Below are 15,169 nucleotides of genomic sequence, written 5' to 3'. Positions count from 1 at the left end.
CAATGTCATTCTAATTCTGCATACATGTGTGTGTGTACATTCTAATTCTGCATGTGTGTGTACAAAATGCATATGTTGTAGTGTTAAACACACACACACTAAAACACACCACACACTCTCCGTCCTCTGTAGAACCCGACGCATTCGAGTCCAGCGTGTCCCAGAGGAGTGGCGGCTCCACCACGTCCAGCCTAACGGAGCGCAAGAGGAGAACGCTTCCCCAGCTGCCCGCCGAGGAGAAGCCCAAGCTGGCCAAGGGCCCCCCGCTGGGCAGCCTGGGTCTGCGCTCAGAGATCGGGGAGAAGCAGGACACGGAGCCGCAGGAGAAGGAGAACGGGCACAAGGGAGACGGGCAGAGCCTGCCCTCCGTCGAGAAGGGCACTGGCAACGGGGGTGGCGGCGCCGTCGGAGGGGAAGGGCGTGGGGAAGCGTTCGTCGGAGGAGGGGGGCGTCGGCGGGCGCAGGAGGAGGGGGCAGGAGGGCCGGGGGAGCGGGAGCGAGAGCGAGAAGTCCGGCAGGCCGCTGGTGCGGCAGGGCAGCTTCACCATGGAGCGGCCGAGCATGACGGTGCCCGCCGAGCTGATCCCCATCATCGGCCGCGGGGGTGGCGAGGGGGCGAAGGCGGCGCGCGAGCGCAGCGACTCCACGGGCTCCATGGACACGGCCACGCTGCTGAAGGACACAGAGGCCGTCATGGCCTTCCTGGAGGCCAAGCTCCGCGACGAGGGCCGCCAGGAGAAGAAGCCGCTGCCACCGGGAGGCTCCGTCACATCCGGCTCGAAGGGCCATCATCATCGGCCCGCGCGCACGGGAGGCTCCATCTCACCGGAGTCGGACGTGGACACCAACAGCACGGTGAGCCAGACGGCCGAAGCGGCCGAGCGGAAGGCGTCGTCCGCCGCCCCGGCCAAACGTCGTTCGCTCAGCAGCCTGCACCGCGAGAAGAGCAACGCCAGTGCCGCGTCGGTGGCCGCCACACGCGCCGCCGCCACCACCGCCCGCGATCGCCTGGAGCGCAAGGCCTCCAAGAGCCGGCCCTCCACCACCCAAACCCTCTCCGGCAACACCGGCGCGCACCGCGGACGCCAGCCATCGCTGGACCTCACCGACGACGACCAGACCTCCTCGCACGCGCTGTCCACCATGTCCGACGTGCTCTCCTCCGACCAGGACACGCCCTCCAGTCGCTCCTACGGCCGCGGCGGCCACTTCGCCTCCACCGACGACCTCCTGATGCTCTCCAAAACCACCTCGTCCTTGTCGGCCAAGACCTCCAGGGCCAGCAGGGCCCTCCACGCCAGCTCAGGGAGCCTGGCGAGCAGGCAGACCCATCAGCAGCAGCAGCAAGCGCAGCAGGCGGGTCTCCCCACACCCAGGCCCACCCGGGCCTCCTTGCTCCGCAGGGCCCGCCTCGGGGACGCGTCGGACACGGACCTGGCCGACGCCGACCGCGTCTCCGTGGCGTCGGAGGTGTCCACCACCAGCTCCACGTCGCGGCCGCCGTCCGGCAGGAAGGCCCCGTCGCGGATCGACATGCTGGCTCAGCCGAGGCGCACGCGGCTGGGCTCCATCTCGGCGCGCAGCGACTCAGAGGCCACGGTCCGCGTGCGCAGCGCCGCGTCCAGGGTCTCCGCGGAGACGGCGCTCCGGCTGGGCTTGCGGCAACCGGCGCCCGGCGACGGGAAGCTGACGCAGAAGTCCAGAGCCAGCAGCATCTCCAAGCTCAATGAGGTCAAGGCCAAGGTCGCGCCACCTACACATGGATCCCCTTCCGGTGAGTATACGCACTCACACACACACACACACACAGCATGCATCCACACACAAACACACACACAGCATACATCCACACACACACATACACATCATACATGCACATACAGCATACATCCACATACACACACATACACACACACACACATACACACACATACACACACATAGATATTCACAGTGTATTCACTCACACACACATACATTCTCACCCATAGTCCTGCTTGCAGAGACATCTATATCCAAACCCTTTCTCATTATAGCATGCACACACTAAACAAACTAACCATACATGACATGTTACCATATGCATTTATTGTCAAACGCATGCAAGCAGACCATACATTATCTTACCAGCCCACCACTTACATAGGCAAAAGAAACACACACATTTGCACATCTGCAAGCTATGTTTACTGTACAGAGCTCGCATATCTCCCAGAAAGCTTAAAATGGCTACAGATTTTGATGACAGGTTGCAAAATGATAACCTAAGACGACAAATCAGTTTCACAAGACTCACCTTCATTTGCATCCTCCTTTCATTTCCTGTTGTGTGTGTGTGTGTGTATGTGTATCTCTCTCAATTGAATGTTGTTGTTGGTGTTGTGGTGAATGATGAATGGTGTGTGTGTTTGTGTAAATGTGTGTATGTATATGTATCTGTGTGTGTGTGTATGTATATTTATCTGTGTGTGTGTGTGTGTGTGTGTGCTGTTTCTGTTAAACACTACTCATTGCTCATTCCTCCATATACAGAGAGCCCTGAGCAAGTTCCAGAAACTCTCCCAACCGCAGAGGAGATTATGGGTACTGTAATAGCATCTAGAGGCTTTAAAGGAGAATTCCGGTGTGATATTGACCTAAAGTGTGTTGAAACATGATACCGAGTGTGAACGTATGTCTCATAGCTCACCTCGGCTTGTCCCCTGCACTCAGAAATCTGTAGAAATCTTCCAGTAGCAGCAACCGAAATCCATGCATTTCCACAGAATTATTTTTGGAATCTGATCCCTTATCATACCTGTTCGTTCGTACTCGTCGCTCGACTTATCGTGACTAAATTCAAGATGGCGTCGAACGGTAAAATTCCTTAAGGTACTGTCTGTATAAATCGTCTTGTAAATAAACTGCCAGTGCTTTTTAAAAGTTCTCAATGTCTCATTTTAAATGTCAAGGCCCTCGGAAGTCTACCAATAAAGTATGGAGCTATTTTGAGCCTCCTAAATGGTGTAAAACAGTGATTTATTTGCATGGCTAGGCCGATGCCTGAGGCACCGCAACGAAAAACTGTTGGTAGCATTGGCTAACTAGCGCCAGATTTCTGAGTGCAGGGGACAAGCCGAGGTGAGCTATGAGACATACGTTCACACTCTGTATCATGTTTTAACGCGCTTTAGGTCAAAATCACAACGGAATTCTCTTTTAAGTGTGTGTGTGTGCGTGTGAGTGTGTGTGTGTGTGTGTGTGTGTGTTCTTTAGTATGTGTGTGCAGAACCTGAGTCAAATGTCCATGCAACACCAGAACATTTCCACACTAACTATTCAACACATTGTGTGTGTGTGTGTGTGTGTGTGTGTGTGTGTTTATGCTGTGTGTTGACAGAAAGCATTTTGGCTCAGGTAGTGCACACACACCCTCCTTACCCAGCCTGCTGTCTTATATTCCTGGTTGAGCAGTGATACGCTGGTTTGTGTGTGTGTGTGTGTTTGTTCCTGCTTGAGCAGTGATAAGCTGGCCATGCTATCCATTTCTACCAGGTCTACAGCTGCAACAATAATTGATTAATACATTATTTGTCAGCCAGCTTCTATAACTGGAATATTTTGTGGTTAACACACTCTATGGCAAAATATACTCAATGGATTGATCAACACTTTGGCTGTATGGGGTTACTATGACAGCGAAGTAGAATTAATGAGGTTGGGAGCGAATTTAGTTATGCAAATTATCCTTATGTTACCAGGCAATGTGGTTTTAACCTTTCAAGTCAAGCTTTCACACTCCAAAAATGGGTGTTAAATTGGAGGATGCATGCAATAGTATTAGCCAATGTGCAAATAGTATTAGCCAATGTGTAAAAGTACTATCCAGTGTAGTTGAATGAAGGTGAAGTGTGAAACAGAAAGGCATGTTGCATCTGTTGCTAGCTGTGGCTTGTTGTGGCTCAGTTCTAGCCTGAGTTGATGTCACTTTGTTTTGCACATTGTTTTGACTGGGCCCTTGTTTGGTTGGCTGTTTGGTCACATCATGCATATTCATAGGGTGACAGAAGAACTGGAGCTTGGCACGGGCATCACTGCAATGGTGCTGTCAGTGTGTGTGTGTGTGTGTGTGTGTGTGTGTGCTTGTATGTGTGTGTGTGTGACATCATGGCTTCACCCTGTCCCAGAGGTGAAGCACATTACTGTGTCAGTAGTTCAGACAGTCTCCTTGGGGGAAGTGCTACATGCATCCCATGCTCCTAAATAAAGACTAGGGCATCATGCAGGCTTTTAAAGTGTCCACAATGGGACTTGAAAGACACCTAAAGAGGTGAGAATGAAACCTTCAAATAACCTTTCTTAAATCATTTAGATGGCAAATCAACTCTTACAGTAATAGGGTGGACGGCCGGCACTCTGAGGAGGTCAGCCGGGTCGGAACACTGCCCCCCTCCAAAATCGAAATGGAAAATTCCGAGATTTCTTTCTACAGACGGCTGTCGGTGTGTTTCCTCTATGTTGTATCGGAGTTATGTTCATACTTTGTTGCGAAAGACGCATGTTTAGTTAGTTTATTATTGCACTTCTCAACTGTAGTGTCGACCCCGAGAGCCAGTGTTCTTTAGTGAGGTCTTAATGTGGAGCCTTTTGATTTCTTAACTCCATGTAGTAGTGCTTCTCTCTTGCAGTCTTGCATCTCGGTCACAGGATCACGTCCATGACTGACGCTTAGCTGTGACGTGCCAATCATCTCCCCCGACCCTGTTCTTATTGCCCTAAACACAGCAGTGTGAATGAGCAGCCAGCGGAGGCACTCTATGCCCATTTAAATACAGTTCCCTAATGCCCCTCCACCCCACCCTATACACCTCTACTGGGGCAGGTGCAGTTCCCTAATGCCCCTCCACCCCACCCTATACACCTCTACTGGGGCAGGTGCAGTTCCCTAATGCCCCTCCACCCCACCCTATACACCTCTACTGGGGCAGGGCTGACAAAGCCTGGTGGTGTGGTTGTACGGAGGTTCCTTCACTGGAAAGAGCTTTGAGTACTTAGAAAAGCGCAATATAATAAATAAATATGTTGTTATTGTTGTTGTCGTTGTTGTTGTTGTTATGTACTGAGTTATGATGAGACAGTTTGACACTAGGTTCACCCATGAATGACACCAGAATAAACTTTGTTTTTTTATTTGTAATATATGTTTAGTGTTTGTAATTTATAGTGCACACATTTTAATCAGTCCTTATAGGCCATCTTGGTAACAGCTCCGGGCAGTTATTTTGGGCAGTTATTTTGGGCAGTTATTTTGTCAGTCATGCTGTTTCCAACAATGAGGTTGGTTACTTACATTAAGGGGCGAGATATGTGTGTAGACAACTGCTATATTGGAGTTACAAACTAACCCCATACATTTCTATGGAGGATTCTCTGAGTGCTTTGACTCCTCATTATGAAGTCTCTGTTTTAACTCCCTCTGTTGTGGTGTGCATCCCCCTGCTCACAGTGTACTAGATAGATGCTACTCACAGTGTACTAGATAGGTGCTTGTGTGTGATGGTGGTAGTCTACGCTCCAACTAGTGCTTTGGTGTGTTTGCTGTGCTTTTGTCTTTTCATCTTGTTTGGAATTAATTAGCTGAGTAGTGGACAGCGCAACAGCTGGCTTAAAACGTGGCCTTTGCTGCAAGTGTCCGTGACACCCGATGACCACTGTTGCCAAAAGTAACCCCTGTTGTCTCGACTCTCTCCGCAGTGAGCAGCCGATGGCGCCGTCTGACCCCGGAGTACGCGTCCACCTCGGAGGACGAGTTTGGGTCCAACCGTAGCCTGTCCAAGCACGGGCGTCCTCTGCGGGCGCCCCCGGCGCTGCGTGGGCCCAGGGGGGGTCTCGGGGGGTCGGGCTCGGCCCCCCCCACGCCAGGAGCGGGCAGCGGGGTGCTGAAGCATCGCATGCGCGAACACGACGAGTACATCCGCGACTGGACTGCACACAGCGAGGAGATTGCCAGGTACTCATCTACTCTCACACGTCCGGCACTCACACACACACACACACACGTGTAGCAGCTCAGATGTAGAGTGGATCAGTGTGGAGTGGAGAGGAGAGGAGGGGTGGTGGTAGCCACGTAGCCATATCCTGTGTGTGTGTGTGTGTGTGTGTGTGTGTGTGTGTGTGTGTGATTCACAGTGAGGTGGCACTGCCTCTGTGGCTTGCTGCTGCTGGGAGTAACGTTAGCCTGTCACCCTTAAAGGCACACTCACACACACTCTCACACACTCAGACCACTGTCGCATCAGGCAGGAGAGGGATGGGGCTGCCTTAGGGGCAGAGCTGGACGTCACTGTCACTCTATTTCTTTATCACACATTGGCTCACTGCCTACTCCTCCATTACCTGTGTCTGTCTCATACCATCTCTCTCTCTCTCTCTCTCTCTCTCTTTCTCTCATTGGCTCACTGCCTATTCCTCCATTACCTGTGTCTGTCCTCTCATACCATCTCTCTCTCTCTGTTTCTCTCTCTCCGACTCTTACCTTTCATTCCATCTCTCTCTCTCTCTCTCCTCTCTGCTTCTCTCTATTACACACACACAGACAGACACACACACACACACACACACACACACACACACAGTGCACATACATACCCGTCTTCCACTTGACCTAGAATTCACCGTTGAGATGACTGGGTGATAGCTAGGCTACTGCATGGACACAGCCCTGTGGGCTCATTCATAGAGGTCCGTTTCTTTTTGCTGCACAGCTACCTCATCCATCATCATCCCTCACTGCAGTGGACCTTTTATTTGGCTGCCCAGGATACATCTGGACATTTTCAAGTGCAGAATATGTCACTTTTCGTTGTTTCTTGGACAGAAACACTTTATATTTACAGATTTAATTAGATTAGATTAGCCTTTATTGTCTTAAATGGACACAGCATTGATTAGCACAGCATTTGATTTGCACAGAATATTAGCACACATTTGCTCATGCGTGTGTGTGTAGTACTCTACCATGGCGCTGAATGGAAAAGCTGGTCTAGGTGAAATAGCACCTCCTGGTGGTCACTTCCATACTGCAAGGCAAGTAAGACCTTAAATATTCTCAGCAACTGATCGCAGCCACAAGAAAGATATATAATTATAAAAGACAAATATAGTTTAGAATAAGAAATGTGCATAAATGTCAACATTCTTTTCTACCCTCAATAATTCCACAGTGCAGGGGATGATGGTAGCGTGTGATGGTGGGTTTTTTAGTTGTTGAATAATCCCTGCCGGTCGCCTTTCCTGGAGAACACACATCCTGTCAGTCCAGATTAGATGAGGTTCATGCAGCAAGGCTCCAGAGGAACACCACACACCTATGTGTCATCTCACCAGGGTGTCACAGTGTCTCTGAGGTGACAGGCAGGCAGGCAGCCAGACACACACACACACACACACACACACACACATATCCTCAAAAACACACTCTCATACACACTCATACGTGCCATCTACTCCCAAAGGGCATGTCAGACTAACTACTGAAGAAGTTTCTCCAGAAGTCATGCAGTACAAATTACACATTTATATTTGGTTTTCATGTGCAAGTGCTCCATCTAGTGGTGTAAAGCAGAACTATTTACTATTGTGCATGTCCCATTGTCTGTCCATCTTTATTTGCACTTGTATCCATACTGACCTATAGTATTGTAATGTATGCATTGTATACATAATCATAGATGGTGTGTATGTGAACTGCCTGGGTATCATGAATTCTTATGTATTCTTATAACTTTGTTATTACACAAGATCCGAAATCTGAAAATCTTTTCAACACTGCAAGTTGTTTTGGATAAAGTCTAAGTGACTAAATCTAATGTCAAATTTGCATCCTTCTTATTATTAGTAAGTTGACTTACTACTCAGATACAGTTAAACCTTATTGTAATCGCAAATGCTTCTTTCATTTTGTTAGCACTTTGCTTAACAAGTTGACTGCAAACCCAAAGGTGACTATTTAGTCAGCTAACCTGATGAAGGCTTAGTGCCAATATGCTACAGCCTAAATAAAACCTTTTTCTGGTTTTGTCAACTTTAACATAAATGTTCCATTGTTTACGTTGATGCTAGCCTGTGAGTGCCGTGTTGCTGTTGTGTGTGCGTGTCTGTGTGTGTGTGGAAGCGCTCCTTCAGAGCCCGCCTGAAGTATCACAGGTTATTTCCCTGTGTGCGCAGGATCAGCCAGGACCTGGCCAAGGACCTGGCCATCCTGGCGCGGGAGATCCACGACGTGGCGGGCGAGATCGACTCGGTCAGCTCCTCGGGCACGGCGCCCAGCACCACGGTCAGCACGGCCGCCACCACGCCCGGCTCCGCCATCGACACCCGCGAGGAGGTATGGGGACAAGTGGGTGGCCCTCTACGTCTTAACCCCAACGCCATCATTTCACTCTCTCTCTTTCATTCATCCATTTTCTCTCTTTCTCTCCCATCCCCTCCCCTCATCATCACTTGAATTTCCCCTTGGGATCAATAAAGTATCTATCTATCTATCTATCTATCTGTCTATCTTCTATCTATCTATCTATCTATCTATCTATCTGTCTATCTTCTATCTATTTATCTATCTACCTATCTATCTATCTTCTATCTATCTATCTTCTATCTATCTACCTATCTATCTATCTTCTATCTATCTATCTATCTATCTATCTATCTATCTGTCTATCTTCTATCTTTCTATCTATCTATCTATCTATCTATCTGTCTATCTTCTATCTATCTATCTATCTATCTATCTTCTATCTATTTATCTATCTACCTATCTATCTATCTTCTATCTATCTATCTTCTATCTATCTACCTATCTATCTATCTATCTATCTGTCTATATTCTATCTATCTATCTATCTATCTATCTATCTATCTATCTTCTATCTATTTATCTATCTACCTATCTATCTATCTTCTATCTATCTATCTATCTATCTATCTATCTATCTATCTGTCTGTCTGTCTACTGCAGACAGTGGGGCCAGTGTGTGGCCGTGTCTGCATTTCTTTCTCTCGTTCTTCCACTCCCTGTATCATTTCTTTCTCTCGTTCTTCCACTCCCTGTATCATTTCTCTTGTTCTCCCACTCCCTGTATCATTTCTCTTGTTCTCCCACTCCCTGTATCATGTCTTTCTCTCATTCTTCCACTCCCTGTATCATTTCTCTCGTTCTCCCACTCCCTGTATCATGTCTTTCTCTCGTTCTCCCACTCCCTGTATCATTTCTTTCTCTTGTTCTTCCACTCCCTGTATCATTTCTGTCTGTTCTCACTGCCTCTGTCTATCCCATCCCTCTCTCATGATCTCATAAGGCACCGTAACATCTCTTATCTGGTCAGTCAGCTCCAGCATGTGACCCTTCACCCCAGTGTTTCATCTGCCGTTACCTGCATTTAGTCAGGCTGTCTGACTCCATGTAATGTCAGACATCAGCTGAATGATTCAATTGTGTATTTAGATTTAGTGGATTTCGTCCAGCGTCATCCACTGTTAATATGAGTATCTGTCTCTGATCTGTGATTTCTACTTCCATTTCATTTCATATACCGTATTTATTTATAAGGACAACACACATTAGTATTATTAGCCAGCCGGCTAATTTTCAACTGCAGTCCTTTGGCAAGATTCTGTAATAACCACTTTACGGTACATTATATTTTATTACTAACTTGGCATTTAAGAACAATAACTTTGGCCAGTTCTTAAATGCCAAGTTAGTAATACAATGTAATTTACAATCAAATCATATTCCCTCCATCTAACCTTCCGTGTGTCCAACCATTTCCTCCGTTTGCAGCTGGTGGACCGGGTCTTCGATGAGAGCCTAAACTTCCGAAAGATTCCGCCCGTGGTGCAGACCAAAGCCCCCGAGATCAATGGCCGACCGGTTGAGCTGAGACCACGTGCCCCTGACAGCCTGGACCCAAATGCTGCCCTCCGGCGCCGCACGTGGAACCGGGATGAGGTGAGAACCTGTGGAACTTACAGAACTTCTACCAAAGGGTGGCAGAACCGCTGTGCAGTTTAGCCTCCCCAGGATTCGGGGTTGTACTGTGGGCTAAGGGAAACACAGTCTGCTAGTGCTGTGATACATCAGACAGACATATCTTGACAGATATATAGTAAAGTTATTATTCTGTAGAAGTAAGAACCTTAAATAACCTTGTTAAGTTCATTGGAAGGAAGTGAATGCTGACCTCTGAACGACCCCTGTGAAACAGAAACGCAAGACATGATGTCATTTCAGATCAGATATTAAAACGTAATTATATTAGTGTCACTCTCTAAAGCAACTGTCTACACCTCTTATCAAAACACAGTGACCTAATCAGTGAGTTATGTGCGGGATGAGTGGAGTGGTAATGTGTTGGTGGTCAGGTTTCAGTGTTCTAACGTCCACTCTCCCTGTGTTCTAACGTCCACTCTCCCTGTGTGCTAACGTCCACTCTCCCTGTGTGTGCTAACGTCCACTCTCCCTGTGTGTGCTAACGTCCACTCTCCCTGCGGTCTCTTCCTCAGGCGGTGCTGGACAGCCTGCTCCTCACGTCCGTCTCACAGCTCTCAGGCAAGATACGCCAGTCTGTGGACAAGACAGCAGCTAAGATCAGGTACACACAGCATCCACAAGTTTTTATTAGACGTGTTTTGTGCTTCTAATATTTTCTTTTTTTTTTTTCACAAATCATTTTTATTTTACTTATGTAGAAACTTACTTATATAACAACTGGTGGAAGTGAATTATTTTAGCATTTCTTGTGCAGTTTGTCTGGGAAAAGGTCTTAAAAAGAGCATCAGCTAAGTTTCAGTAAAGACATGGGAGTCTATTCCATGCTTGACCCACAGTGTTAAGAGCATATTAGAGGTGCTGTCTGTTGCTGTTGAAATCTGCCCTTTCTAACAATTATCTTTTGATTTTTCACAAAGCACACTGTTGTACAATGATGCTCTTACGATGATGATTCATCTGTGTCCACTAGAATACTGTTCAAAGACAAAGACAGAAACTGGGACGACATTGAAACCAAACTGCGAGCGGAGAGCGACATTCCGCTCCTCAAAACATCCAACAAGGTCAGATTTGAGTTTTCTTGAACACCACATGGCCACCATGGTCTGGAATCATTGCGTTGTTGTTGTTGTTGTTGTTGTTGTTGTTGTTGTTGATTAGCATGTTGCTTTGTAAGGAGAACAAAATAAGTGACTTTTTGTTTGTCTGTCGTCGCATGCTTCAGGAGATCTCATCCATCTTGTTAGAACTGAAGCGGGTGGAGAAACAGCTTCAAGGTAAACACACCACACATGTTCAGTAAGCTGCACACACACACACACACACACACACACACACACACACACACACACACACACACACACACACCACACATGTTCAGTAAGCTGCACACACACACACACACACACACACACACATACACACACACACACCACACATGTTCAGTGAGCTGCACACACACACATACACACACCACACATGTTCAGTAAGCTACACACACACACACACACACCACACATGTTCAGTGAGCTGCACACACACACACACACACACACACACACACACACACACACACACACACACACACACACACACTAACATGACTCTTCTCTCTTACCTGGGTAGTGATCAACGTGATGGTGGACCCTGATGGCACCCTGGATGCCTTAACCAGCCTGGGCCTCACCAGCCCGGTGCTGTCCAAGCCCAGGCCCAGCCCCAGCTCCCAGACCCCTCCAGCCCCGCTGCCCGGCCCAGGGGCCACAAAGGCCCCCTCAGGGGCCACCTCGCCTGGGGACTGCCAGCGGAGCCTGGGCCTCGGCTTCACCCGGACCCTCCCCAGCGGGGAGGAGGCTGCCGCCGTCGCCAGCAAGTGAAGAAGAACATGTACACACACACACACACACACACACACACACACACACCATCCATAGAGGATCCAACAACACACACAAATATATTACCTAACTACACACATACACACACACACACACACACCATCAATAGAGGATCCAACAACACACACAAATATATTACCTAACTACACACATACACACACACACATACACACACACACCATCAATAGAGGATCCAACAACACACACAAATATATTACCTAACTACACACACACACACACACACACACACACACACACACACACACACACACACACACACATGCATAGACACACACACATGCCTGTGTGAGTGGACTATTATAAACATCTCTGTTTGACTGACAGAATGAATGGACAGTTGTTAGTGTATATATATATGTCTGTATATCCAATAATACCCAACTCACTCTCCCCCATGTGAACCACTCTTTCCCCTTTAGAAGTTTGGGATTGTTCGCCCATCGATAAAGACTTTGTCAAGGGGATTAACATTTTTACATGGCATTGCCACACACACACAAAGACACAAGCACAAACAAATGTGTGCGTGTGTCAGGAGTATGGGAGCAATCTAGTATTGCCACCACACACAAAAAACAGCTCACAACTACTATTCTGATTGGACTCTGTGCCATTGGTTCTTAGCCCTAGTCCTCAGCCATCCCTGCACATAAAACCTTCCATCCATCTCTGTAAAAACTGCATCTGGTTGGTGTCGGTGTAATTCTAATGTGAATTGAATCAGACATGGTGCGCAGGCAAAGATGGAGAACATGGCATGCGGGTGGGCCAGATTGGGACTGAGGAACCCTGGATTATCAGATTTACATTCAACCGTATGGGTACAGGTTCATGGTCAAAAACCACTACAATGTCAAACCAAAAGTCACCTCTTGGGACAATACAGTGCGGCTAGTGTGACTTCATGTTTTCAACTGTGGTGATGCTAGCCTGCCAGTGTCATTCGTGTGCCTCCGAATACTCCTCTGTACGGTAGGACCGCTTGCTAGCTAGCTAGCTAGCGTACCACATTCTGAACCAATTGCTTTCATTCCTGAGACATGGGAAATGACTGCTGGTAAATGGGTGGTCCACTGTTGTGAGTGTTAAGGGGCACATTATTGGTGCTGGCAGGTAAACACCTCAATATCATCCCTCTTAGATTATGCGCCAATGCCTTCAGTGGTCCATAATGAAGGACTGTTTATTGGGCTAAAAATTCTTAAATTCACTTAAATTCAGATCCATACAAGGCAAAGCACTCTATTCAGATGGGGCGATCCTACTTTAGAACACTTGAGAGACTTTGAGTAAGATCATGAAATTATTCTCAGATTTACTCAATAAGACTTCTCTGTAGATAACAGTAAGCATTATGGAGGTCCAGACACTATACAGACCTCAAGATGCCCATGAACCTTGATCTAAAGCAATACAGTGTGTGTTTCAATATGTTTATGAAGGAAGAACACTTTAAGAGATGGATGTTTCTCATGGTCTGTATCAAATAATCCCTCACATCTGCCGGTGAAGTTCTTTTTTTGTTCTCAATGTACCCCAAGTAACCAAAGTTCACTCAATATGCAGCCTCCCAGTAATTGTACAAGAAAAGTGTGATTGAAATTGTTCTTTTTTTATAAAATACTCTCTCAATTGTACAACAAGTGCTTTAGAATTGTTTCGATCTGACTTGTCTTTTCAAGCGCAATCTTGTAATGTACTTCAAGAAAAACAAATGAATAACACAACGTTGGTCTCTTGACACAGTATACCTTTTATACTGTTTTGAACTCTTTTGGATGTGTAATATATGGCACCGTAGATGTTGCTTGTGAGTACTGACCAATACTGAATGAGAGCACGGTAGCATTTCTTATGACTTGCCTTACTTTGGTTTAAAACTTTAGAAAAAACAAACAAACCCTGTTGTCCTTATAGTCCCTTGTAAGACCTAGAACAGAATTTGCTGTTTTTTGAACAACGAGAATCCATTTGTCTTTTTTGAAACATTTGCCCTCTACCATTGAAACACAATGCTAGCACTGCTCATTCAAAGTAGCACTGAAGTTGTCTAGCTCCACTTGGAAAACTGCACCTTTCAGCTGCTAAACTGTCACAGAAAGTGGCTGCAAAGAATGTCCTTAAAGCTGTTGTGAGTGAAACTTCCATCAGAGTGTGCCATCATAGAAGGCCTTAGCTACCTTTCAGTGAATCTGTAAAAATGAAATAACAGGGATGCCCATGTCTTTTAACTCTTAATGGTCATTATAGTGACGTCACACTGAAACTAAACCTTTTTTTGCCCCAGAGCAGCTGTTTTTGAATTTGAATCTTTTTTTTTTTTGAAGCCGCTCACAGCAGCTTTAAAACCAATCATCCTTTCCTGCCTATAGGCCACATGTACTACAACTTCTGGACTTAACCGTAATATCAGTATGCATCATGGTTTGTGCTGTCATGACTCAATAACAATTAATCCATACATGTCATTTTAGATGAACCACTCTGTGCTTATACGTGATATAACAAACGTGCAGGAAACAGCATTTGCCATCCCCTGAATTTAAAAGACTGTACCGTGCCCGTTTGCTTCTGTTACATGACTATTGCTCTGCCACTCTGCTTTGCCGCTGGGTTCGCAATGCTTCTGTAATGCCTGGCCTGGTGTACTGTGTCTGTGTTTCCCCATGATGTGTTTTAGTTTTCACTTTTTTAATTGCTGCTTTTCGCTAGCAGGCGTGTGTGTGTATGTGTGTGTGTGCATGTATGAGTGTGTGTGTGTATGTATGAGTGTGTGTGTGTGTGTGTGTGTGTGTGTGTATGTGTGTGTGTGTGTTTAGCTGCATGGGCATCACTCCGGATCTCACCATATAAAAAAGTGTGTATTAGCGAGCCGCCGTCGCGAGAGGGGATGCTCATTCACGCACGCCTCAGCAGTGAAAATGTATAAACGACACCTGCGCTCTTACATACCTGAGTGTATGATACCACCAAGTGCCCAGGGTTCAGATAAAGAGTCTTTTTTTTATGGTTTTCATTGTTTTGTAGTGTTCCCTGTTTAAAACAATATATGGAACCAGGACATGGAGGGCTATAGAAGTATAATGTTGTGCATCCCTTGCGCAGAAAAAAAGAATCTAGTATTTTAAATGTTATGTCCCTTATTGGGCATATGTACATGTATAAAGAAAGTGAACGTCTTGACTCTTCACAGTTCTTCTCCCATATGGAGAAGGAAAGC

At 46.8% G+C, this 15,169-nt stretch overlaps 1 protein-coding gene and 1 long non-coding RNA gene across 2 annotated transcripts in view; one reads left to right on the top strand and one right to left on the bottom strand.

The window, feature by feature from the left end:
* The window catches only part of cep170aa (centrosomal protein 170Aa), a 70,078-nt gene extending 58,072 nt beyond the window's left edge, over nucleotides 1-12,006 (top strand). Inside the window, 10 exon segments of the mRNA XM_042066612.1 lie at nucleotides 133-460; nucleotides 462-1,774; nucleotides 2,533-2,583; nucleotides 5,734-5,989; nucleotides 8,185-8,365; nucleotides 9,821-9,988; nucleotides 10,543-10,631; nucleotides 11,001-11,094; nucleotides 11,256-11,307; nucleotides 11,657-12,006. Coding sequence (XP_041922546.1) covers nucleotides 133-460; nucleotides 462-1,774; nucleotides 2,533-2,583; nucleotides 5,734-5,989; nucleotides 8,185-8,365; nucleotides 9,821-9,988; nucleotides 10,543-10,631; nucleotides 11,001-11,094; nucleotides 11,256-11,307; nucleotides 11,657-11,907 — 2,783 coding nt within the window. The 3' untranslated portion in view covers nucleotides 11,908-12,006.
* LOC121685836 lies at nucleotides 6,588-7,273 on the bottom strand. Its single transcript, XR_006023453.1, has 3 exons — nucleotides 7,186-7,273; nucleotides 6,997-7,058; nucleotides 6,588-6,805 (listed from the first exon to the last, which is right to left on the bottom strand). It is a non-coding gene; the product is annotated as an uncharacterized LOC121685836 (long non-coding RNA).
* Nucleotides 12,007-15,169: the final 3,163 nt, after the last annotated feature.

The sequence above is a fragment of the Alosa sapidissima genome, chromosome 16 (genome assembly GCF_018492685.1).
Source record: "Alosa sapidissima isolate fAloSap1 chromosome 16, fAloSap1.pri, whole genome shotgun sequence".
Taxonomy (NCBI): domain Eukaryota; kingdom Metazoa; phylum Chordata; class Actinopteri; order Clupeiformes; family Clupeidae; genus Alosa; species Alosa sapidissima.
The sequence above is the reverse complement of the archived record's forward strand: the minus strand, read 5'-3'. Positions and strand labels throughout refer to the sequence as shown.